Genomic DNA, 25,978 nt, shown 5'->3' with positions numbered 1-25,978 from the left:
TTGGGCTGGAGGTTAGTTAAAATATAGCTTTGCTAAAGTGACAAGACGAAAAGGACCTCCTGCAGAGAGCTCTTTCCTACGAGGAGCGGCCTTCAAAAAGCTGCTTACAAATCCCCACTGTCAGACATCACTCCATTTCTGCGGGATTATGGGCTAAGGTCCGTCTTCTGTAACTGCTTCATGCTGACACAGGGCGCTGTATTCTCGGAGCAGAAGATGGGTCTGTACCATCTCTTTGCTGACAGTGTTGTCTGCTTACATGTACGGGCAGAGCAAGCTACGGTTATTTTGATGCCCACAAAGATACAGACTATTATGAGAAATAGTGTTAATCCTATTCTCTTGAGGCCAGTTCTTAGAATCGTGCTAGCCAGAGATTCGGTACTGCTCAAGATGGAGCGGCTTGTGTCACGGCTACAGTCTGGTCATCACGCAGCATAAACTCCTGTGCGGTTGGAAGGGGCGTGATGAGTAACAAAGATGCTTCTCTCACTCCTCCCCTCAGGAAGTTCCGAGGGTTTTGGAAACCCTGTGCCAGGAACCGGGGATGAAGACCACAGGTATATTTCTTCCTGGATCCCAGGAGCACACGCCCTGTCTCCCTTCGCAGGGTCTGCGTCGTCCGTCCCCTCTGTCCTCGGTCCTCAGTTTCCACCCGCCCTCCTCCTGCCTTGTCCCCCCTCCCCGCCAACACGCCTCTGCCCTCAGCGCACCACATGGAGCAGGGCTGCCAAGCCCAGGGCATTTCAGGCTACGGGGACTCTTGTTCCTTGTGGGATGACTGTGACATCGGTGATCTAGAAAGCACCCTGAGAAGAGGCTGCCACATCATGTAAAGTTGGGAACCCCTTCCTCTTAGGAATGTTGTAAGAATATGGTTTTAGACCAGAAAAGGAAGCTGCAGTCTGCCGTAATATTTGAAGGATACCATGTAGAGGAAGAAAATGTTATCTGCTGTGTCATTCCAGAAAACAGTATTACTGGGAACAGTGGATGGGAATCAAATAAAGCTGATTTCAGCCCAGTAGATTCATCTCAAAAATGATCGGAAAGGAGATGCCTCTGAAAGTAGTATGTTTTTATTTAATGCTTAATGTTGCAAAATCATACTGTAGAATGCACATCTAGGAAACCAGCACCCAACTCAAAAAGTAAAGTGTTACCAAATGCTCCTCTCTGGAGGTAAGGACAGTCTTGAATTCCTATTAGTTTTTTGATTAAAAATAGTTTTTACACATACGTTATTTATTCCTCAGCAACATAGTGTTTAGTTTTGTATTTGAGTTTTAAAAAAATATGGTATTACACGGTTTCTAACCTTCTGTGATTGTTTTTGTTTTTGTTTTTCATTTATTTTTGGCTGTGTTGGGTCTTCGTTTCTGTGCGAGGGCTTTCTCTAGTTGGGGCAAGCGGGGGCCACTCTTCATCGCGGTGTGCGGGCCTCTCACTATCGCGACCTCTCTTGTTGTGGAGCACAGGCTCCAGACGCACAGGCTCAGTAGTTGTAGCTCACGGGCCCAGTTGCTCCGCGGCACGTGGGATCTTCCCAGACCAGGGCTCGAACCCGTGTCCCCTGCATTGGCAGGCAGATTCTCAACCGCTGCGCCACCAGGGAAGCCCTGTGATTCTTTTTATAATCCTGGTATGCCTAAGATTCATCAGTGTTGCACGTAGATGCAGTATGTTTACTTTCAGTTCAGCATAATATTCTGTAATTTATGTACTCATTCTTTTGTCATTGAAATGGGTTCCTCCAGGTTTTTACCAGTTCATGTGTATCTGCTGTGAACATTTTTTTTACTTTTCTCCTCATATTCATGTGCATGGTTGGAATTGCTGGGTTTGTGAGGTGTGTGCGTCTTCAAGTTTATGAGGTGATGCCATGTTGTTTTTTTTAATTGAGGTATGTTTGGCATACTGTGTTAGTTTCAGGTATGTAACTTAATTTGCTATGTGTGCATATTGTGAAAGGATCACAGTAATTTTAGTTAACATCCATCACCTCACATAGTTAGATTTTTTTCTTGTGCAGAGAACTTTTAAGATCTGCTCTTTTAGCAGCTTCCAGACACACAATGTAGTACTGTTAACTGTGGTCACCATGCTGTACATGACATGCCCAGACTCTTCCACCTTATGACTGGACGTGGGTACACTTTACCCGCCACCTCTGGCAACCACCAGTCTCTTCAGTTTTTTTGTTTTTTTCTTAAGATTCCACCCAAAATGAGATCACGGGGAGATTGTCTTCCTCCGACCCGCTTCCCTCTCCAGGCTGCCGTCCAGAACGTTCATGCTTACTGACCCTTTTCGGCAGTGGTTCCCCTCGCACCTCATCCTCATCGATGTCTGATGCTGTCAGAAGTTGTAATTTTGCCAGTTTTGTGGCTGTGAAATGGAATGCTGCGAGGACCTCAGCTGCCAGCAGTACCCCCCCTAGTAGAGGACGTCTAGGTTGAACATCTTTTTATGTTTTCATTGTTCATCTTTGTTTCCTCTCGCATGCCTGTTTCTCTTCTCATTTTCCTGTGTGACGTTTGCCTTTCTCTATTGATTTCTCAGATTTCTTGACATGTTGGAATAATGATCCTTTGTCAGCTGCATGTCTGCTCTCAGTTTACAGCTTGTCTTTTCACTTTCTTTATGGAATCTTTTGATGGGTTTAACTTCATTTTAATTTTGTTGAATCCAGCAATCTTTTCGTCCTAGTGAATGCTTTAAATATCCTATTTTTAAAAACCTTTGTTTCCCTCGAAGTCATAAAGAGATTCTTCTGTTTTTTCCTGAAAGTTTTAGTGTCTTTCCCTTATCTTTAGGTCTTTAATCAAGTTGGAACTGCTCTTTGTGTTTGGTGTGAAGTGGAAATGCCGTTTCCCTTCTTCCTGGTGGATGACCAAGTTGTCTGAGCACCGTGTACTGTGTCCAGTGACCTGGGGGGATGGGTGCCCAGTGCCCACGTGTGTGCACTCATCTGCTCTGGGGTCCCCTACTCTGTCCAGTGACCTGGGGGGATGGGTGCCCAGTGCCCACCTGTGTGCCCTCACCTGCTCTGGGGTCCCCTACTCTGTCCAGTGACCTGGGGGGATGGGTGCCCAGTGCCCTCCTGTGTGCACTCACCTGCTCTGGGGTCCCCCTTATCCCGTTGTTCTGTCTGACCCGACACCAGTGCCGTGCTGTCTGCATCACTACAGCTTTGTAATAAGTCTTGACATCTGATAGGGCACATCTTTTTTTATTTGTTTTTCAGAAATTTCTTGTCAACTCTTGGGCCTTTGTCTTTTTTCCTACACATTTTAGAGTCAGCTTACCCATTTTCTTGAAAAAAACTATGGTAAGAGTTTGGTTGGGGTTACATTAAATCTGTAGGTCAGTTTAGGGAGAACTGATATTTGAATATTGAGTCTTCCAGGCCACAATTGTGACACACCTCTCCCTTCCTTAGGTCTTTTAAAAAGCCTTTTAAAGTGTTTTCAAACTTCCTTCCAAAGAGTCTTGCTTAACTTTTATTAGATTTAGTCCTGGATGCCCTACCTTTTTGATAGCTTTATAAACGTATATTTTAAAAAATTATGTTTCTACTTGTTTGTTGCTGGTGTTTAAATGTGCAATTTATCCTTTATTGGATATATCTTATTTTTAGCAATCTTGCTAAACTTTCTTATTAATTCTAATAACTTGTCTATGGAATTTTTAAAGTTTTTTAACCAAACAGTTACTCTTGCTGCAAATAGTAAGCTATATTTTTCCTTTCCCATTCATAGGTCTTTTATGTCTTTATTTTGTCCCCCTCGAGTTACGGGACCCTCCAGTACAGGAGTGACGTGGAATAGAAGTTGTAATATGAGCATCATTTGCCTTTATCCTGATTTTTAAAGGAAATGTTTCTCATGTTTTACCATAAAGCAAGCTGTGTGTTGTTGTAGGTTTAGTGGAGATAACAGGAAAAGGCAATTCTTTCCTATTCCCAGTTTACTAAGGTTTTGTTTTTCTTTTTAATCGCTAACAGTTATTGCATTTTATCAGACTTTTTCTGCATCTTTTGAGGTAATTGGGTGGTTCTTTGCCGTTTATCTGGTAATGTCGTGAATGTTGATATTAATGTTAAGCAGCCTTTGCGTGCCAGGGTTGAATGACTTTGGTCCTAACTTAATGTTATTTTTTTAATACGGTGCTGGCTTCAGTTTGCTAATATTTTGTGTGTGGAGGATTTCTTGTATCTGTGTTTATGAGAGAGATGCGCTCGTGATTTTCTTGGTCCTCCCACTCTTGCTGGTGTTGGTATTAAGTGTATCCCATTTCATAAAATGAGTTGCTGAGAGCTCCTTCTTTTCCTTACAAGCACTTTTATGAAATTGTAATAATCGGTTTCTTGAAACTTTGTCAGAATTCAGCCATAAAACCATTCAGGGTCTATCATTTTCTCTGTGGGAAGATTTTTTAAATGACTGATTTCCTTAATAGTCACAGGAGTCTTTGGCCTTTTTTTCTTCTTAAGTAAGCTTTGCTAACTTGTAATTTTCGAGAAATTTATCCATTTAACCCAAGTTTTCAAGTTTATTGGCATGAAGTTATTTATAGCATTCTTTCATGCTTCACGTCCTGCCACATCCGTGCTTATGTCCTTTTCATCCCTAATATTCTTCTCTCATTTTTTTCTCTATTAATCTTGGCAGAAGATAAGTATCAGTAGTATTTACAAAGAACTAATGCAAACTTTGTTTATCCTCCCTCTTTTGTTTGTTTTAGTCGGTTAGTTTCTGTCTTTATGATTATTCTCTCCCTCCTTGGTTTTTTCCCCCAATTTCTTAAGATGGACACTTAGCTAATTGAGTTTTCAGTTTTATCTAACATGTGCATTTACATTTTAATGCTATAAATTTTAAACTGTGGGATGCAATGCTTTAGCTGCATGCCATGATTTTAATACAAAATGTTTCTAATGTTGCTAATTTCCATTGTAATTTCCTCTTTGACTAATGAGTTTTTTTGAAGTGTAGTTTACAATTTTTAAACCTTTGTAAAGGAGTTGTTTATCTTTTTGTTATTGATATCTAATTAATTAGTCCGACTGGTATTGATTTTGCATTTTGTTGATATTTATTTTATGGCCTAGTGTGTCATCAGTTTTTGGAAATGGTCTGTTTGTGCTTGCGTACATTGTATATTTTCTAATTGTTGGGCTTGGGGTTTCAAACCCTTCTGTTAAGTTAGCCTTTTAATTGTGTTGTTTAAATCTTTGATATATGACTAATTTTTATGACCTAGCAAAAATTGAGAGATGTAAGGCTTCCACTAGGATGCTGGATGTATCATTTTTTCCCCTTAGTTTTGTCTCTTTTTAAAAATTATTAAGGCTTTATTTATTTAAAGCAGTTTTAGGTTGGCAGCAAAATTGAGGGGAAAGTGTAGAGATTTCCTATAAACCCCCCGCCCCGACTCATGCATGGCCTCCCCTATCATCAGCATCCTCACCGGAGGCTGCATCTGTAACGGCTGATGAACCTCCATTGACACGTCCACAGTTTACATGGGGGTTCACTTGTGGTACCATACGTTCTGTGGGCTTGGGCAAATGTGTAATGACATGTATCCATCATTATGGTATCATACAGAGTAATTTCAATGCCCTATAAATAATTTCATTGATTTTTGCTGTATTTTGAGAATATTTTGTTAGATGCGTAAAAGTATAGAGTTGAGCTATTCCTTTCTTCCTCAGTTGTTAGCCTTTTAATATTCATAATGCTTCTTGCCTTCAAGTTTATTCTTTTTTTTCTGGTAATTTTGTAACCCCCAGCTGCATTACTAATCACCAGAGATATAGTCAGTTGACTTTCAAGAGAACCTAAATTTTTTTGCATAATTTTGTCTATTAGCCACTACACTGAAATGTTTGTTGTTCTAGTTATCTTTCTCACAAAATACTTACCAAGCAATAAATAATAGAAATTAACATTTATTATTTCATATGTTTTTTCTTATTTAATCTGTCCAGCAGTGTATGAAGTAGGTACATAGTTACCCACACTTTGTAGAAACTGAAGCTCAGACAGGTTAAGTAATTTTAAGGGGTCACACAGTGGTACTCAAATCAGTATTAAAACATTGTGGGTGTTTTCTTTTTCCAGTTTTTCCTAGTTAAAAATCCCTTAATATCGTAGGAAATGGCTTATGCTTCGTATACAGTACGTCTCACAAAAAACACAGGCCCATTTCCATAGTAAGTGTTATTTTTAGCACAGCTCTAGTGCTTTCATTTTAGAACTGTTGTGTGTTGCGTCATCATAAGATTTAGCTTGTTGCCTTCATTTGTGGGAGTTAGCCCAAGGCTAAAATTGCTTAAGATGTATTTCCAAGGAGACATACAGCCTTGTAATAAATCTTCTCCTGTCATCCTCCCAGGAGATATGAATAAGGATTGAAGGTAAAAATTATAGTGCAACTAGAACTAGATTCCTTTTGGCAAGTTTAAGTTGTTTTGAAACGTTTCTTATTTTCGGCTTTAATGCTTCTCAGTTATGTCTAGACAAGACCGTTGAACCGGAGAGCAGAGACAGGTCTGACCCCAGCCCCACTGCCAGTGCAGGTGGCCTAGATCAGTCACAGAACTTATCTGAGACTTCTCTGCTCTTTTGTATAAAATAAAAATTTTAAAGTTAGAAACTAAAAACGAATAGCTCTATACTCACATCAAAAATTCTAGTCAGTCAAATTTAATAATATATGCCAACTGTAATCAAGGTATGACTGCAGTTTCTTTTAGGAAAAAAATAGAAGTTAGACTCTGTTACACATTACAGTGTTTCATGTTGAGCCCTGTACGACTTTCTCTGTGCCGTCCGTCAGGTGAGTCTGTGATACTATGCAAGCATTTCTAAAGGTTCTTTGATGCCATCTCAGTTCGTAAGAAAACACTAAACCACTAAAAGTCAAGTAAGTAGGAAGTGATGCTGTTTGCTCTGGGTTTAGAGCTGAGACTTTGCCTCTTCGGGCCTGGCAGCATTTTCATTGTATTGATGATGTGCCATCGGATTATTGACTAACAGCAAAGCAGGCAGCTTGAGACACGCCAAATCCAGTGGTTTCCCCGCCGTAGACATGTGCCGAGGTCGAGGGCTCAGGGTGCTGGGATCAAGCTGCGAATCGAAGCTGCTGACTCGTGGGCTGGATGGCTTTAATGCTTGGCCTGCTGCCTCTGAAGCCTTTTCTTGTTTGAGGGGACCGTGTCTCAACAAGTTTGTGTCTTTAGATCCAGCATGTTCCCAGGGGATTTCGGTGGTAGGAAAACAAGGATTTGTACCAGAGGATGTCTTAATTTTGAATATTTGTGCAGCTTCTACCGTAATACATTTTCTAAATGCTCATAAATAAGCCAGATATTTTATTGCAGTGACTTGGCTCTGTAAGAAGTTGATGCCAAAACTTTTTTTTTTTTTTAAGTGAATGGTGTTTTTTCATTTATTTATTTAGTTTATTTATTTTATTTTTGTCTGCACTGGGTCTTTGTTGCTGCACCCGGGCTTTTCTCTAGTTGCGGCGAGCAGGGGCTACTCTTTGCTGCGGTGCACGGGCTTCTCATTGCAGTGGCTTCTCTTGTTGCAGAGCATGGGCTCTAGGCATGCGGGCTCAGTAGTTGTGGCTCGCGGGCTCTAGAGCGCAGGCTCAGTAGTTGTGCACGGGCTTAGTTGCTCCGCGGCATGTGGGATCTTCCCGGACCAGGGCTCGAACCCGTGTCCCCTGCATTGGCAGGTGGACTCTTAACCACTGCACCACCAGGGAAGCCCGATGCCAAAACTTTTAACGTGACACTACTTAAACCAGACTGGTGAGTTGTCACGTGAGCGCAGATGTCTGACAGATGTATGGGGTTGCGTGTGTACAAGTTAAGCACACAGGGAAGCATTCAGAGAATTCAAGCAATGCCAAGTTTGCTAACACATTTGCACTTTTGACAGTATTTCAGAAACCTTACCAAAAATGTTGTGCTTTCTGAATATAATAGGAAATCTGTTAGTATTTTAACATTTCTGTTCCCACGTGTGGTCAGCAGACAGTGCAGCTGTCTGTTTACCCCGAGAATACAGTGAACCGCGCCCTTCCTTGTGAGGCGGGGCAGTCAGGAAGTTCTGGGGAAAGTTCGCTGCACAGGGGCAGCTGTGTGATCTGTCCTCCAGGCCTGAACACTGTGAAGAAGGAAGACAGGGCCATTCTCCCTCTCACATGACAGTACCCTGACCTGAAGGCGCCAGGCTCACCTGTACACATGGTTACCCTTTGGCAGTGCTGAGAAAGACACCTGAGCTACCCGCAGGGACTTCAGTTTCTTCCAATCAGGCAATACTTTGCACAAGTTGATTGACTAGCTATTACCTCACCAGATTGTCATAGTAATTTTTTGCAGCTTTTTTTTTTTAACATTCTCGTCTTACAAATGAGAAAGGAGGATGCCCAGAGCCTCGCCTGCTGTCAGAACGCTAACGAGCAGCCTCAGAAAATGCCAGCCTCCAGCTGCGGCCGCCGCCTCTGTGCCGCCTTCCTATAGCCAGTTCCTTCTCTCATAAGGTTAGGACGGTTTCATTTTGCTCACCTTTGTTTTTCAAATCATTGTGGTGATTATGTTTTTCTGAGTCAGGGCACCTCGAACTTTAATATGCATGAAATCATCTGGGATCTGGTTAAAATGCAGATTCTAACTCGGTGGGCGTGGAGCAGCCTGAGACGATGTATTTCCAAGAAGCTTCCAGATCACACCATGACAGCTGACTGCGCCTCAGAGTCTGGTTGGGGCTCCAGAAATTTACATTTGAGACACAGGTGCATCAGTGGATTGGGAGGAAGACATTAACTAAATGCTAGAAATAGGAGCTAAACACCCAGCAGATCCTTGGGGTCTTTCGTGTTGACGCCGAGCCTTGGCATTTACTGCTGACAGGCGGCACTGTCATTGTCATTGCCGTAAGTCACACAAAGCCAGATCTCAATTCTTCAGAACTCAGCACAGCATTTTTGTTTTTAAATAAGGAACAAAGATAATTGTGGAAAAATTCATATTGAATTATTAAAATAAATTAGAACAAATTAGGTCACCATAGTTAACTGTTGGCATATTATGTTCTAATTGTAGGAATAATAATTCTGCCGTTTTTCTGTTTCTCACTGGGGGGAAACCTCCAATGTCTTTCTACATTTTATAGCTAAAATGGATCTTTGAAATAGAAATAACCTCCTCTACAGTAATACAAGAGGCATAAATAATTGTGAAGGTAATTGCCTTTCAGTCATTTCAGTAATTGCTGTCATCTGAATTCCTACGTAGCTTCGCCTGTACCTCCTTTGTGGCATGTCGGGCGTTTCCCCATGTGATTAATTCTGACATGCATCCCTTTTCTGGGTCCTGGCAGCAGGATCAAGGGTCCATTGTAGTGTACCTGGCTGCAGGGTAGGGCGCCGTGCACACAGTGGGTGCTTCATACAGGGAGCTCAGTGGGCCTCCCTGCTCCCTGGCCTGCTGGGCTTGCTCTGTCCCCCCAGAGAGAGGCCGGGCCGGCGTCCGCCCGGGCTGTTCATGCCTCGTGGGCCGCTACAGAGACAGAACCTGCAGGTGCTTTGGTTTATTTTTGAATTTTATTTTATTTTAAACAGCTGGTTCTTATTAGTTATCCATTTTATCCATATTAATATATATATATGTCAATCCCAGTCTCCCAATTCATCCCACCACCACCACCCCACCACTTTCCCCCCTTGGTGTCCATACGTTTGTTCTCTACATCTGTGTCTCAATTTCTGCCCTGCAAACCGGTTCATCTGTACCATTTTTCTAGGTTCCACATATATCCGTTAATATACAATATTTGTTTTTCTCTTTCTGCCTTACTTCACTCTGTAGGACAGTCTCTAGATCCATCCACGTCTCTACAAATGACTCAATTTCGTTCCTTTTTATGGCTGAGCAATATTCCATCGTATATATGTACCACATTTTCTTTATCCATTCGTCTGTCGATGGGCATTTAGGTTGCTTCCATGTCCTGGCTATTGTAAATAGTGCTGCAGTGAACATTGGGGTGCATATGTCTTTTTGAATTATGGTTTTCTCTGGGTATATGCCCAGTAGTGGGATTACTGTGTCATATGGTAGTTTTATTTTTAGCTTTTTAAGGAACCTCCATACTGTTCTCCATAGGGGCTGTATCAATTTACATTCCCACCAACAGTGCACGAGGGTTCCCTATTCTGTACACCCTCTCCAGCATTTATTGTTTGTAGATTTTATGATGATGGCCATTCTGACCGGTGTGAGGTGATACCTCATTGTAGTCTTGATTGGGAATTCTCTAATGATTACTGATGTTGAGCATCCTTTCACGTGTTTGGTGGCAATCTGTATGTCTTCTTGGAGAAATGTCTATTTAGGTCTTCTGCCTATTTTTGGATTGGGTTGTTTGTTTTTTTTGATATTGAGCTGCATGAGCTGCTTGTAAATTTTGGAGATTAATCCTTTGTCTGTTGATCCATTTGCAAATATTTTCTCCTATTCTGAGGGTTGTTCTTTCATCTTGTTTGAAGTTTCCTTTGCTTTGCAAAAGCTTTTAAGTTTCATTAGGTCCCATTTATTTATTTTTGTCTTTATTTCCATTCCTCTAGGACGTGGATCAAAAAAGATCTTGCTGTGATTTATGTCAAACAGTGTTACTCCTATGTTTTCCTCTAAGAGTTTTATAGTGTCCGGTCTTACATTTAGGTCTCTAATCCATTTTGAGTTTATTTTTGTGTATGGTGTTAGGGAGTGTTCTAATTTCTTTCTTTTACATGTAGCTGTCCAGTTTTCCCAGCACCTCTTATTGAAGAGACTGCCTTTTCTCCATTGTATATCCTTGCCTCCTTTGTCATAGATAGTTGACCTTAGGTGCGTGGGTTTATCTCTGGGCTTTCTATCCTGTTCCATTGGTCTGTATTTCTGTTTTTGTGCCAGTACCATGTTGTCTTGATTACTGTAGCTTTGTAGTATAGTCTGAAGTCAGGGAGTCTGATTCCTCCAGCTCCGTTTTTTTCCCTCAAGACCGCTTTGGCTATTCGGGGTCTTTTGTGTCTCTATACAAATTTTAAGATTTTTTGTTCTAGTTCTGTAAAAAGTGCCATTGGTAATTTGATAGGGATTGCATTGAATCTGTAGCTTGCTTTGGGTAGTATAGTCATTTTCACAATATTGATTCTTCCAATCCAAAAACATGGTATATCTTTCCATCTGTTGGTATCATCTTTAATTTCTTTCAACAGTGTCTTATAGATTTCTGCATACAGGTCTTTTGTCTCCCTAGGTAGGTTTATTCCTAGGTGTTTTATTCTTTTTGCTGCAGTGGTAAATGGGAGTGTTTCCTTAATTTCTCTTTCAGATTTTTCATCATTAGTGTATAGGAATGCAAGAGATTTCTGTGCATTAATTTTGTATCCTGCAATTTTACCAAATTCATTGATTAGCTCTAAGTGGTTTTCTGTTGGCATCTTTAGGATTCTCTACGTATAGTATCATGTCATCTGCAAACAGTGACAGTTTTCTTCTTTTCCAATTTGTATTCCTTTTATTTCTTTGTCTTCTCTGATTGCCGTGGCTAGGACTTCCAAAACTATGTTGAATAATAGTGGTGAGAGTGGACATCCTTGTCTTGTTCCTGATCTTAGAGGAAATGCTTTCAGTTTCTCACCATTGAGAATGATGTTTGCTGTGGCTTTGTCGTATATGGTCTTTATTATGTTGAGGTAGGTTCCCTCTATGCCCACTTTCTGGAGAGTTTTTATCACAGATTGGTGTTGAATTTTGTCAGAAGCTTTTTCTGCATCTATTGAGATGATCATACGGTTTTTCTTCTTCAGTTTGTTAATACAGTGTATCATATTGATTGATTTGCGTATATTGAAGAATCCTTGCATCCCTGGGATAAATCCCACTTGATCATGGTGTATGATCCTTTTAATGTGTTGTTGGATTCTGTTTGTTAGTATTTTGTTGAGGATTTTTGCATCTATATTCATCAGTGATACTGGTCTGTAATTTGCTTTTTTTGTAGTATCTTTGTCTGGTTTTGGTATCTGGTTTTGGGAGTGTTCCTTCCTCTGCAATTTTTTGGAAGAGTTTGAGAAGGATGGGTGTTAGCTCTTCTCTGAATATTTGATAGAATTCACCTGTGAAGCCATCTGGTCCTGGACTTTTGTTTGTTGGAAGATTTTTAATCCCAGTTTCAATTTCATTACTTGTGATTTGTCTGTTCATATTTTCTATTTCTTCCTGGTTCAGTCTTGGAAGGTTATACCTTTCTAAGAATTTGTCCATTTCTTCCAGGTTGTCCATTTTATTGGCATACTGTTGCTTGTAGTAGTTTCTTAGGATGCTTTGTATTTCTGCGGTGTCTGTTGTAACTTCTCCTTTTTCATTTCTAATTTTATTGATTTGAGTCCTCTCCTTCTTTTTCTCATTGAGTCTGGCTAATGGTTTATCAATTTTGTTTATCTTCTCAAAGAACCAGCTTTTAGTTTTATTGATCTTTGCTATTGTTTTCTTTGTTTCTATTTCATTTATTTCTGCTCTGATCTTTATGATTTCTTTCCTTCTACTAACTTTGGGTTTTGTTTGTTCTTCTTTCTCTAGTTCCTTTAGGTGTAAGGTTAGATTGTTTATTTGAGATTTTTCTGTTTCCTGAGGTAGGATTGTATTGCTGTAAACTTCCCTCTTAGAACTGCTTTTGCTGCATCCCATAGGTTTTGGATCGTCGTGTTTTCATTGTCATTTTCCCTAGGTGTTTTTTGATTTCCTCTTTGATTTCTTCAGTGATCTCTTGGTTATTTAGTAACGTATTGTTTAGCCTCCATGTGTGTGTGTTTTTTATGTTTTTTTCCCTGTAATTGATTTCTAATCTCATAGTGTTGTGGTCAGAAAAATGCTTGATATGATTTCAATTTTCTTAAATTTACTGAGGCTTGATTTGTGACCCAAGATGTGATTTATCCTGGAGAGTGTTCTGTGTGCACTTGAGAAGAAAGTATAATCTGCTGTTTTTGGATGGAATGTCCTATAAATATCAATTAAATCTATCTGGTCTATTGTGTCATTTAAAGCTTCTGTTTCCTTATTTATTTTCATTTTGGATGATCTGTCCATTGGTGTAAGTGAGGTGTTAAAGTCCCCCACTATTATTGTGTTACTGTCAGTTTCCTCTTTTATAGCTGTTAGCAGTTGCCTTATCTATTGAGGTGCTCCTATGTTGGGTGCATATGTATTTATAATTGTTACATCATCTTCTTGGATTGATCCCTTGATCATTATGTAGTGTCCTTCCTTGTCTCTTGTAACATTCTTTATTTTAAAGTCTATTTTATCTGATATAAGTACTCCTACTCCAGCTTTCTTTTGATTTCCATTTGCATGGAATATCTTTTTCCATCCCCTCACTTTCAGTCTGTATGTGTCCCTAGGTCTGAAGTGGGGGTCTCTTGTAGACAGCATATATATGGGTCTTGTTTTTGTATCCATTCAGCGAGCCTGTGTCTTTTGGTTGGGGCATTTAATCCATTCACATTTAAGGGTGATTATCGATACGTATGTTCCTATTACCATTTTCTTAATTGTTATGGGTTTGTTTTTGTAGGTCCTTTTCTTCTGTTGTGTTTCCCACTTAGAGAAGTTCCTTTAGCATTTGTTGTAGAGCTGGTTTGGTGGTGCTGAATTCTCTTAGCTTTTGCTTATCTGTAAAGCTTTTGATTTCTCCATCGAATCTGAATGAGATCCTTGCCGGGTAGAGTGATCTTGGTTGTAGGTTCTTCCCTTTCATCACTTTAAATGTGTCATGCCACTCCCTTCTGGCTTGTAGAGTTTCTGCTGAGAAATCAGCTGTTAACGTTATGGGAGTTCCCTTGTATGTTATTTGTCATTTTTCCCTTGCTGCTTTCAATAATTTTTCTTTGTCTTTAATTTTTGCCAGTTTGATGACTGTGTGTCTCAGCATGTTTCTCCTTGGGTTTATCCTGTATGGGACTCTCTGTGCTTCCTGGACTTGGGTGGCTATTTCCTTTCCCATGTTAGGGAATTTTTCCACTATAATCTCTTCAGATATTTTGTCAGGTCCTTTCTCTCTCTCTTCTCCTTCTGGGACCCCTATAATGTGAATGTTGTTGTGTTAGTGTTGTCCCAGAGGTCTCTTAGGCGGTCTTCATTTCTTTTCATTCTTTTTTCTTTATTCTGTTCTGTGGCAGTGAATTCCAGCATTCTGTCTTCCAGGTCACTTAACTGTTCTTCTGCCTCAGTTATTCTGCTCTTGATTCCTTCTAGTGTATTTTTCATTTCAGTTTTTGTATTGTTCACATCTGTTTGTTTGTTCTTTAATCCTTCTAGGTCTTTGTTAAACATTTCTTGCATCTTCTCCATCTTTGCCTCCATTCTTTTTCTGAGGTCCTGGGTTGTCTTCACTATCTGAATTCTTTTTCTGGAAGGTTACCTATGTCCACTTCATTTAGTTGTTTATCTGGGGTTTTATCTTGTTCCTTCATCTGGTACATAGCCCTCTGCCTTTTCATCTTGTCTATCTTTCTGTGAATATGGTTTTCGTTTCACAGGCTGCAGGACTGTAGTTCTTCTTGCTTCTGGTGGATGAGCTACCTAAGAGGCTTGTGCAAGCTTCCTGATGGGAGGGACTGGTGGTAGGTAGAGCTGGGTGTCGCTCAGGTGGGCAGGGCTCAGTAAAACTTTAATTTGCTTGACTGTTGATGGGTGGGGCTGAGTTCCCTCCCTGTTGGTTGTTTGGCCTGAGGCGACCCAACACTGGAGCCTACCAGGGCTCTTTGGTGGGGCTAATGGCAGACTCTGGGAGGGCTCACGCCAAAGGAGTACTTCCCAGAACTTCTCCTGCCAGTGTCCTTGTCCCCACGGTGAGCCACAGCCACCCCCCGCCTCTGCAGGAGACCTTCCAACACTAGCAGGTCGGTCTGGCTCAGTCTCCCCTGGGGTCACTGCTCCTTCCCCGGGGTTCCGATGTGCACACTACTTTGTGTGTGCCCTCCAAGAGTGGAGTCTCAGTTTCCCCCAGTCCTGTCGAAGTCCTGCAATCAAATCCCACCAGCCTTCAAAGTCTGACTCTCTAGGAATTCCTCCTCCCGTTGCCGGACCCCCAGGTTGGGAAGCCTGACATGGGGCACAGCACCTTCACTCCAGTGGGTGGACTTCTGTGGTATAAGTGTTGTCCAGTTTGTGAGTCACCCACCCAGCAGTTATGGGATTTGATTTTATTGTGATTACACCCCTCCTACCATCTCATTGTGGCTTCTCCTTTGTCTTTGGATGTGGGGTATCTTTTTTGGTGAGTTCCAGCGTCTTCCTGTCGATGATTGTTCAGCAGTTAGTTGTGATTCCGGTGCTCTCGCAAGAGGGAGTGAGAGCACGTCCTTCTACTCTGCCATCTTGAACCAATCCTCCTGCAGGTGTTTTAATAAAAGAAACTCAGGCAAGGGTGTAAATTATCTGAAGTGCGAAGTTCATTCAGTCAGTGTTATTTTGAAGTGAATTTGCAGTAATGCTCTCCAACCCCATTGAAAAAGGGGTGTAGACTGTTTGAGAAAATTGTTTCTGAACAGCTCTGCACTGAGTTTGTAAGGGGTGCGAATTGCTGAGCATGGTTGAGGGTATAACTCGAAGTACTTTTGTATTGAAATGAAGTGGCTCAGTGAGAACAGCAGTGATAGCAGAGACCCTTGAAACAGAGCACAGTGGAAATCTGCTTGTCTTTACTGTGGAAAAGGAGCCTTGCAAGAGAAGACTGGGGGGCTTGGGGCTGGGCCGTGGACATTGTCAGCGTGGCCTGGTTGTCAGGGGCTGGCAGTGTATGGGGCTCAGGCCCCATCCACAGGCGGTTTGGAGCAAAGAGGTCCACGTTTGTGCAAAGCAGGCACTGCCGTCAAATGTGTTTGTGTCAAATTGGTGAGAACTTTCAGTCCTCAGACTTTCTGGATTGTGGAATTCCAGTGGAAGGATCTAGTCCTGTAGTCAGAGCAGTCTGAATGAGGGACATCACTGAGTTCTGCTCTGTCCATGGCCCAGCTGTGAAAGTTGAATGAAACTTTAAGTTTTATGTGCCTAACCCCAATTCTGACCTCATTGTATTTTCACCTCCATTTCCCCTGTCTCTAACTTCCTCATCTATTCATTGTATTCTAATTACATATTAAATACCTGTATTTAGTATCAGTAGTCACTGAAAATTTTATTACCACTGCTAATCCATTTTTTGGGGGAACTTGGAGTAGTAATAAAACAGATTTTGCAAAGGGTTATTACTTTTACCAAGTGGTATTGTGCGTTAATTGAGGTGTTGAATTTTGAGGGGTACAGAAATAAGTTGAAAATAAATCTACAAAACTGAAGTCACACAACTACAACATGCATCACAAACTTCACCGTGTAAAGCAGGTATCAGAATTTTAAGTCTTTTGAGGGCAGGAGATGGTGTTTTGTCTTTCTTCTTCCTGTGTTACCTAAATTCTTATGCTGAGAATTTGTTGAATGAAGGATGGGTATTGGTGTTGTCAGCGTATGCTGAGATAATGTGTTTGTGCATTTACCACTTCATTCCCTCTGGAAACGTGTGAATGTCAGTGACAGGCATAGCTAACCTTCACACACTGTTTGTTGACTACCTGCTATTGTCTAAATGTATGGCGCGGAAAACTCACAAATGAACTTAAAATGAGTAAAGATTGCATATGTAAACAGCATTGTAATTAGTACAGTTTGATCCTTTTGGGTGGCCTAAAGGAGGCGATGCATTAAATCTCTGTCCTTTTATTCCTGAACCTGTAGGAACTGAAATAAAGAAAAATGTCCTTTTTTCCATCAATAGTAATTTTTAAGTTAACGAAGTCTCCTAGAATGTAAACCCCTTGAGAACTGGGATTTTTATCTGTTTTGTTCACTGATATATCACCATAATGGGCAATCAGTAAATGTGTGCTGAGTGAATTATCACTCAGCAGCACACAACCCTGCCTCCCACTCAAGGACAAAGAAACCATTAGAGTCAGATTCAGGGCCTTTAAAATAACTAGTAACTGAGATAATTTTAAAGTAACTCTTGGACGGGGATTTAAATAACTGTGTTAAAGGGTATCGTGGGTAAGGCGGACAACATGTGTGAACAGATGGAGAAGAGAGATGGAAACTGTGAGAAACAGTCAAGTGGAAATGCAGGAAAGAAAGCCATGGTATCATATGTGAGGAATCCCTTTGAGGGGATCATCCATGTACTTGACATAGCTGAGGAAAGTGTGAACTTAAAGACAGGTCAGTAGAAATTGTCCAAACAGAAATACAAGGGCAGGGGGAATGTTAGGGGGAGGGAAGGCAAAATAGAGCATCCAAGGAACTTTGGGACAATATCAGACAATGTAACATACATGTAGTTGGAGTTCCACAAATGAGATGAGAGAAATAAGGCATAAGAAATAGGCAAAGGGATAATGGTTGAGAATTTGCCAAAAATGATGAAAATCAGGCCAGCAATCCAAGACGCTTAGAGAACCCCATGCAGTATAAATGAAAACAGTATATACCTAGACACATAGTAGTCAAACTGCTGGAAACCAAAGATAAAGAGAAAACCATGAAGGGAGCCAGAGAAAAAAAGACGCATTACCAACAGAGGAACAGAGACAGAGATTATAGAGGAACGCTCATCAGAGACAAAGTCTGAACTGCAAGATCCATAGCATGAGACATATTTGATTAAAATATCATCAGAAGGAACATTTCCTCATTAGCACCAATCTTCTCTAAATATGAACTGGACCCTGCAGATGAGGAACTGACTCACTGTTTGATAGCTAGTTCTGCTTAAAGTGAGAGAAAATGTTTTCAAAACGTGAGTTAAGGACCAAGTTCTGTGGCAGATGTTGAAATAGGGAAGATACACTAGTAACGCAGTGAAACGAGATTTCATTGTTCTTCTAAAAGCCTTAAGATGATCACATAGTGGAGAAAGTGTCCTTTGCTAAAGCTGGGTAATTTGAGGAGACATGTATTTCATTAAGCATACTTGACTGTTTTATAAATGAAAAGAAATATAAACAGGAAACAAATTACATTTTCTTATTAAGAATTTGATTGTTAGGTGCTACAGAGAGAGAACTTGTTTAGCTTATAATTCCTGTCTCCTAAGAATTTATAAATCTGAAACAGACCATATGTCGAGAATATGTAGGTAAAAGAGTAAAATGTAAATAAAGTGGTCAAAGTCAGTGGTTACTGTGTCACGTAGAGCAGCTGTAATCGTGCACAGCACTGGCTACCATTTAGTCAGCGCCTGCTCTGTTAAACCTGGCATTATACACTTTTAAAGTACATTATCTTGTTCAGTTGTCATCTAATTCTCTGAAACTGTAACATGGACGCTTTACAAGCGAGGAGAACGTGGCTTAGAGAATTCAGTGATTGGGTCTTCGCTGTGACTGGTTAACCTGAAGGCTGTTCGTGATCTGTAGCATCCTCCGTATGCTTTTCACTCTTTGATGAACACGGCAGCATCCAGATCTGAAGGGGAGCAGACAACTTCACATCATGGTTGGGATAGGAGACTTAGTGATCAGTAGAAGGGATATTTCCTACTTTGGAAATTATGAAGATCGTAGTAGAAGCTGGTAAAACACGCAGCTGATTATATGGTGAAAGAGTCATTATTATTTCTACTGCCTTGGACTTCGTTAAAGTTTCATTTTAACATAATGAAAAAATACTGTTTGAGGTTCAGGTGTTTTAAAACGTTTTCTTTTCTATGTGGTTGCTCATTGCCTGCTGGCTTGGATGTATTCATTCTGTCTTTCTTCAATATATTGATACTAGAAGTGAGCCCGTACTTTAACTTCAGGAGCCAATACTGTGAAACATCTGTGCTACTCTGTGGACACATCCACCTTTGGATGAATTATTGGTGTCAGTATTGGTTGCCATGACTCTGGTTGGTAAAGTGATATTTACAGAAGAAAATCTTGACCAGGAAACATTGTTTCTAATTTGAAGTTTAAGATTTAACTTCTAAATATTGTATATTAAAAAAAATTGTATATAGGGGATTCCCTGGCGGTCCATTGGTTAGGATTTGGCGCTTTCACTGCCATGGACTCGGGTTCAGTCCCTGGTCAGGGAACTAGGATCCCACAGCCGTGTGGTGCAGCCAAAAAAAAAATTGTATAAAAATAGTAAATATATAACTCCCTTCCATGAGCTGAAGTACATTTATTAATTCCAATTGATTAACAACCCAACTAGATTAAAAAAAAAAAAGAACATCTATTTTCCTGTTTACACCACACATAATATAAATATATTATTTAATTTGTGATTTGATGGGTTAATAATTCTTTCCTCTGAACTGTTCTACTAGGACAGTATTTAACTTCTACTTAAATGTTTCCTTACATTTTTGGTAAACATTCTTTGTATTCACTACTATATGTACAGTGGGCCTTGAATACATAGTTTGGGGATTTTTTTTGTACTTTTTATTTTGAAATAATTGTAGACTCATAGGAAGTTGCAAAAAGTAATCCAGGAGCCCCATGTAACCTTCATTTCCCCCAACATTTTATAGAACTATGTAGCACATGTGGGTTTTCTGAATACGTAATTGTTTTTTTCCTTTTTTGGCCGTGCCACTTGGCTTTGTGGGATCTTAATTCCCCGACCAGGGATCAAACCCAGGCCCCAGGCAGTGAGAGTGTGGAGTCCTAATCACTGGACCATCAGGGAATTCCCTTGAATATGTAATTTTTTTTTTAATAAATTTATTTATTTATTTTTGGCTGCGTTGGGTCTTCGTTGCTGCGTGCGGGCTTCTCACTGCAGTGGCTTCTCTTGTTGCGGAGCACGGGCTCTAGGCGCATGGGCTTCAGTAGTTGTGGCACACGGACTTCAGTAGTTGTGGCTCGCTCGCGGGCTGTAGAACTCAGGCTCAGTAGTTGTGGCGCACGGGCTTAGTTGCTCCATGGCATGTGGGATCTTCCCGGACCAGGGCTCGAACCCGTGTCCCCTGCGTTGGCAGGCGGATTCTTAACCACTGTGCCACCAGGGAAGTCCTGAATATGTAATTTTTGATAAACTGTTTTCAGTTGTCTTTTTGTGCTCTTTTTCTTTGCGTCTTTTGTTTTATTGTAAACCTGACCAGGAAAGAATTAAGCCTCCTTAAATTTGTCCCTTTGTTTGCCCTTCCTAGATGGGTTTGAATCTTGGGAGACACTGGCCTCAAAGTAAAGTACTTACAAATGAAAGGGGTCTGTTGGGTTTGGTTCTTAGATCCAGTATTGGCTTTTCCTCCTCACTGTCTCCAGGTAGGACTTGTAAACCTTGCAGAGAGCCGGGACCACGGCCATGGACGCCTCTCCGCTCCCCGCTCAGTGCCTGGGCCTTCCCTCCTGGCCTTCCTCCCCATCCACCTCGACCCCCTGACCAGCCCTGCCTCTCTTCCCCCTCAGTCCAGCCCCAGTCATGCCCCGGCTGCTCACTCTGCTGTGGCTGAGGTCACTGGTGGTGTGTGTGTCTCACTGGTCCCCACTCCTGGCCCCCTCCTACGGCGTGTCTACACTGCGGCCAAAGGAATCTTTTCAGAACACAACTTGGACCAGGTGACTTCCTCGGTCAAAACTCACCAGTGGCCTCCTGCAGGAACTGAGGGTGGGCACCCCATCCTTGCCTGGCTGAGCCCCCGGGCCCCCTCTTCCGTGCCTCTGCTCAGGGCCCTTCTCCCTGCAGCCCCCCATCCCCGCTTCACGCCTGTTCACTTTGTAGGTCCCACTTCTACCTTGTTCCCGCAGTCAAGCCCTTCTAGCTTATGGTTTCCCACTCATGTGCAGGGTTTTCCTTCCTCTTGCTCATTGTAGCTCTGTTTATGGTTCTGTGCACATGGGCAGTGCTGCTGGGACCCCATCTCCCCCTCTTTCTGTCCCTCAGGTCTAATAAAGCGCTTGCCCACTGGAGTTCCCATTGTTTGTTGATAATCCTTCCACACGTACGATTTTTTACATGAAAATAAAACCATTAAAGCTTTGTGAAGCATGAAAAACCCAAGTGCAGCAGCAGTCCTGTCAACAGAAGGTATACCATAAAGTAAGGTTTAAAGAAACCTGAACATCTTGATACAAGCTGCTGGCGTGTATGACTTCACTGAACCTTGACTTTTTAAAATGCTGTTGCAGGAAATTTTCGTTTTATGTCGGGAAGACCCAGGCCTTTTCCCTGCACCAGAAGTTACACTGTGCAGCTTCCTTCAGTCTGTGTCTTAACTCTTGAAAAATTACCTTTTTTGGCTGGTTTGCTTTTCTTATAGCCAAACGGAAAGAGAAGAGAAAAGGCCTTGTTGTCTGAGCCTTCATCCTGTGCTACAGAAGTCAGGATCATTCTTGCGTTAGTTCACTCCTCCTGCAGATATGTACTGAGTGTCTGCTGTGTGCCAGGCACTGTTCTAGGCCCTGGGGAGATATCTTTATAGATATATAGACACAGATGTGCACACACGTGCACACACACGCGGCAGTGCCTGCTTCCCCTTCCGGCTCACAGCTCACATTACCACTCACCAATGGTTAGTCTATACAGCTGTAGTGCAGAGTAACCTGCCATAAGTCTCTTACATAATTTGTTTCTCTTTAGAAGGGCTTTTAACTTGATTTAGATTGTAAATAGAATTGTATAAAATGGCAGCTGTCTTCAGTAAACACCAGTATTAATGATTTTAAAGTAGAGTAAGATTGGCTACAGCACTTCTTCAGCTACATTATTAGTTTAGTTGTAAGAGAATACGTGATGTTTTATGATTACGCCTAATTAGTCTCGGAGAGGAAGCCCTAAATTGTATAGGGACGTTAATCAGACTGAGTTTCCAAGCACTGCAATTCTTTCAGGTTGGAAAATAAAAGGCGGCACAGTTCATTATCATGGTTATTTGTCGGGATATGAGTTCGGCTCCAGTACCGACTGGCACCATGGACTAGAGTTTATTTCTTGACTTTGTGACCTTTGATTCCTGTCATCAGTCATTACGTGCTCTTAAAGGTCAACAGAGCACTTGAACGGACTTTCATTGCTAACAAACGAAGAGAAAAAGCACTAACTTTTCCTGACGTTTTAACTAGAGTTTTAAGGAACAGTGCCAATGTCTGACTTCCCTACAATCCTGTATTTTCACATACAAACCCCTATTTGATAATTAGCACTTTTTGAAATTCAGTGGAATGTATTCATCCTTTATCTTGTCCTCGAAAATATTTCAACGTTATTATTAAACCAAAATGAAATTGTATCATTTGATGTTATTTTTAACCTTCCTGCCTCAAAAGTACACAGTGCAGTTTACTCACATACATATTGTTTTGTTTTTCAAGTCACTGCCCAGAAATATGGTGTCTCGTCTTTGCGAATCTAAAAAGGTTTGTGCAGCAGCGGACATGCAACTTCAGGTGGGTGTGTGCCTTTGTTCTGAAGTTGTCCACAGATATTATTCAAAATAAATGTATAACTTTAAATTCTTGCCAGTGCTACCCATTTATTATAATAATTATGCTTCCAAAACGTCTTTCCTCTGAGTTCAGAGAACTTGACCTTGACTAATCATTTGGTCTTCCAACCGTCCTAAGGAAGTAGGTGTCAAATAAGGTTATTTCCCAATTTCAGTGGAAAATAAAAGCGTGGAAAAGTTTTACCTGACTTCTTCTAAATGGTGCATTTCAGCAACCAAGTTGTATCTTTTTGTTCACTTTGTATCTTTTTTTAAATTTGTGTTTTTACATGTGAAGTTTAAACAGTAACGACTTAGTTTTTCGTAAAACTCAAAGCCAGTGTTCCAGGTTTCCAGATAAAGACGAGAAACATTTTATAAACCATCTGGATGTCAGGTCTGTGTGATACCAGATGTTTAGGTTATTTGTAATTTCTGAGATTGTTTATGGAATTCTTCCTCTTCATCAGATCTTGAGTGTTATGTAAACACAGCCTAAACACCCATCTTTCATCTCAGGCAGTATTCACTGTCTAATGATCCAGTCACCTGTTTAGAAGTATAGTCACTATTGAATTGCTTTATAGGTGTATAAAGTTCAGTCCCTAGAAAGTAATGAATGTGCTCTTGTTTTTTTGGACCTTAAAATACACGTTTCAGTGAAGAAGATGCCTGCTATAGACGAAACCATGGATTTACATTATTTAGTGTCTATTTGTATCACACAATTGCAAAAAAGATTTCTGGATTATTTGAAAGGTTAACATTACTTGGCAGTAGTCTTCTGATTTCCTGGTACCTGTCGTGGGAGTCCTACCTTTTAAAAGCCTGTGTCCTGGCATCCTTTGCAACACTTGTTGCAGTGATTTTCTTCTAAAAAGGAAAACCAACCTTTCTGTACTTCTGCCTGCCCTCCAAAAAGAATAAGGAGAGAGAGGGAGAGGGGGGTTGAAAAGCTGGAGGAGGAGGGAGGGAAGGAAGTTCCCGCCCTAAGGGCCACTCCTGCTGCTTTCCTGTCACACAGCCGTCCCCCGAGCCGTGGGGACACCCCAGGGCGGAAGGGAGTTGCTGCAGATTTCTAAGCAGGTATCAATAGTGGTTTTTAAATTGTGCCTTTTAAAATTATTTATTTATTTTTTGCTGTGCATTATTTTAAAAATAGCTCCTGTTTTTCTGCAGCTCTAAGGTTCTTGGTCCCAAGCACGCAGGACCCCCTGGGTGGGCTTGTCACTTAGAATTGTTTGGTTCATCAGCAAATGAGCATGAAATATTGGGGTGGCCAGAAAGTTCGTTCAGGTTTTTCTGCAAGACGTTACAGCGTACAGGAAAACCCGAACGAACTTTTTGGCCAACCCAATACACATTTATTTTGCTGTTTTTATCATTTTTTTAAAAAAGGCATTCCATGCTTATATCTTTCGTTTGTGAAAGGCGTAACTGAAGGAACGAAACTCTTAAATTCTGATTTGTTTATAGATTGGGGCAAAAAAACCCCATCTCAGTTGAGTTTAGAGTTTTAGAATTTCAATTTCTAATGATTTATTCTGTTAGAATATGGACATGGATGAGTAATGTGGGCCCCTCTGATTCTCTCTGTGCATTGTTACTCATTACAGAACATAGAATGGAAAGAGCTGTATTTAGTATATGTTTAGATTGCCAGTTAGAGCAAAGCAATATTTAGGAAACGTCTGTATTTTTCCAGTGAAGGTTTAAACTTGACTTTATAATTTAGAACCATAATTCTGTATCTAGATGAAGCCAGAAGTTAGAGGTCATTTAAATTTTTTCTTTTATACAAACTAATCTCACTTCTTTCAAGTCAACAGCTGCACATTCTCTACAAATTCCCATTTTGAATCAGAAAGATATGTATCGGAAACATAATCACGTGACAGAATTTTTTCCTTTAAAATAAAACATTCTCTACTCGCTTGCTTCAGGTAAAATTCAAACAATGTTAATAAGTCAAATGTTGCAGTGAAAAAGCACTTTACTTTAGGTTTTCTGTGCAAATTTTAGCTTTCAGAGCTTGGTAAATACGCAGCAGGGTTCATGTTTAAACTCCTTCTAATGCTTTACTCTCCTGTCATGTTTCAGTGGCCTCTGTCCTCTCCTTGGAGGGGAGTGAGCCTTCCCTACCAGTCACCTCCTTAAGCCAGGGTCGCCCTGCCCAGCAGCTGCTTCCTCTGTGCCCTGACAGCAGGGCTGGGGGCTGCTTTGGTCCTGGCCTCAGACTCTCCGACAGCTGCTCCTGAATCCTTTGTGACACTCCTGCTTCCTCACCTCACCTCACCGCACCTTTCACCTCTCATCAACAAACTAGGATTCTCACCCTGTCATTTCTCTCATTTAATTATATCAGGATTCTAGGAAGAAGCCAAACAGTATTTATTAGCTCCAGCGGGTCACGGGTTATAACTTAATTTTTTCATATTTCCAGCTATATATATATATTTCCATATGTGTGTGTGTGTGTGTGTGTGTGTGTATATAGTTTTGTGGTCACAAATTTAATTTACTACACTGTACAGAAAGAGTACCTTATAGATAGTGTTCAAAATTCTTTAATATCCTTAATCATGAAGAGGTTGAGAGCTTTCCTTTTCGTCATTAACATGGTCTTAAATGTGGTATGAAATACAAAATACATCTCAAGCCACATACACTTATACTTGTGACTGCCCAGCTGCGACTTGCAGTTATTATTCTGGTAGACTTGTAACATCTTTGGTCACCTACATCATAGATGTAAGCATGGTACCCAAACTAAATAGGTGCGTTCTTCTGTCCAGGTCTTTTATGCTGCTCTGGATCAGATCTACCACGGGAAGCATCCCCTCAGGAGCTCGACCACAGACATCCTCAGGGACACCCAGGAGAAGTTCTATGGCCTACCATACGTCCCAAACACTGTGAGTCTGGCGTTCCGACCCTGTTGTGTGCCATTGAATGGGTGTACGTGTCAAGTGGGCGGGGTGTGAAATCCTCTCCTGGACGTTGAGGTTTCCTGCGGGGCAAGTGCTAGAAACGCCCGACTCACTTAACTGCCCCCAGCCGTCCGTTTACATGTACTTATTTTCCTCCTGCCAGCAGGGTTTTTCTAGATTCCTAGGGAAAGGCCCTTGGAGTTAGTCTTGTGTTCTTTTTCATTATTTATCTGTGACAAGAAAAACAGCGATGTAAGATGAACGTGATGATCGGTCCCCAGCCGCTCTCACTGCAAAGAGAATCCACACTGATTGAGGACCCGCTTGTGTCGGGACCGTGACGGGCGTCATTCGGTGCCGTGTCGGGACCGTGACGGGCGTCATTCGGTGCCGTGTCGGGACCGTGACGGGCGTCATTCGGTGCCGTGTGGGGACCGTGACGGGCGTCATTCGGTGCCGTGTCGGGACCGTGACGGGCGTCATTCGGTGCCGTGTCGGGACCGTGACGGGCGTCATTCGGTGCCC

General features: G+C 41.4%; 1 protein-coding gene across 1 annotated transcript in view; it reads left to right on the top strand.

Moving 5' to 3' along the window:
• The window catches only part of MIPEP (mitochondrial intermediate peptidase), a 140,915-nt gene that overhangs the window by 55,888 nt on the left and 59,049 nt on the right, over window positions 1–25,978 (top strand). The window contains exons 15-16 of the mRNA XM_059902621.1: window positions 22,411–22,485; window positions 25,319–25,438. Of these exons, the coding sequence (XP_059758604.1) occupies window positions 22,411–22,485; window positions 25,319–25,438 (195 nt within the window). The remainder of the gene's footprint in view (window positions 1–22,410; window positions 22,486–25,318; window positions 25,439–25,978) is intronic.

Source organism: Balaenoptera ricei, chromosome 18, assembly GCF_028023285.1.
Source record: "Balaenoptera ricei isolate mBalRic1 chromosome 18, mBalRic1.hap2, whole genome shotgun sequence".
In the NCBI taxonomy this organism is placed as follows: domain Eukaryota; kingdom Metazoa; phylum Chordata; class Mammalia; order Artiodactyla; family Balaenopteridae; genus Balaenoptera; species Balaenoptera ricei.
The sequence above is the reverse complement of the archived record's forward strand: the minus strand, read 5'-3'. Positions and strand labels throughout refer to the sequence as shown.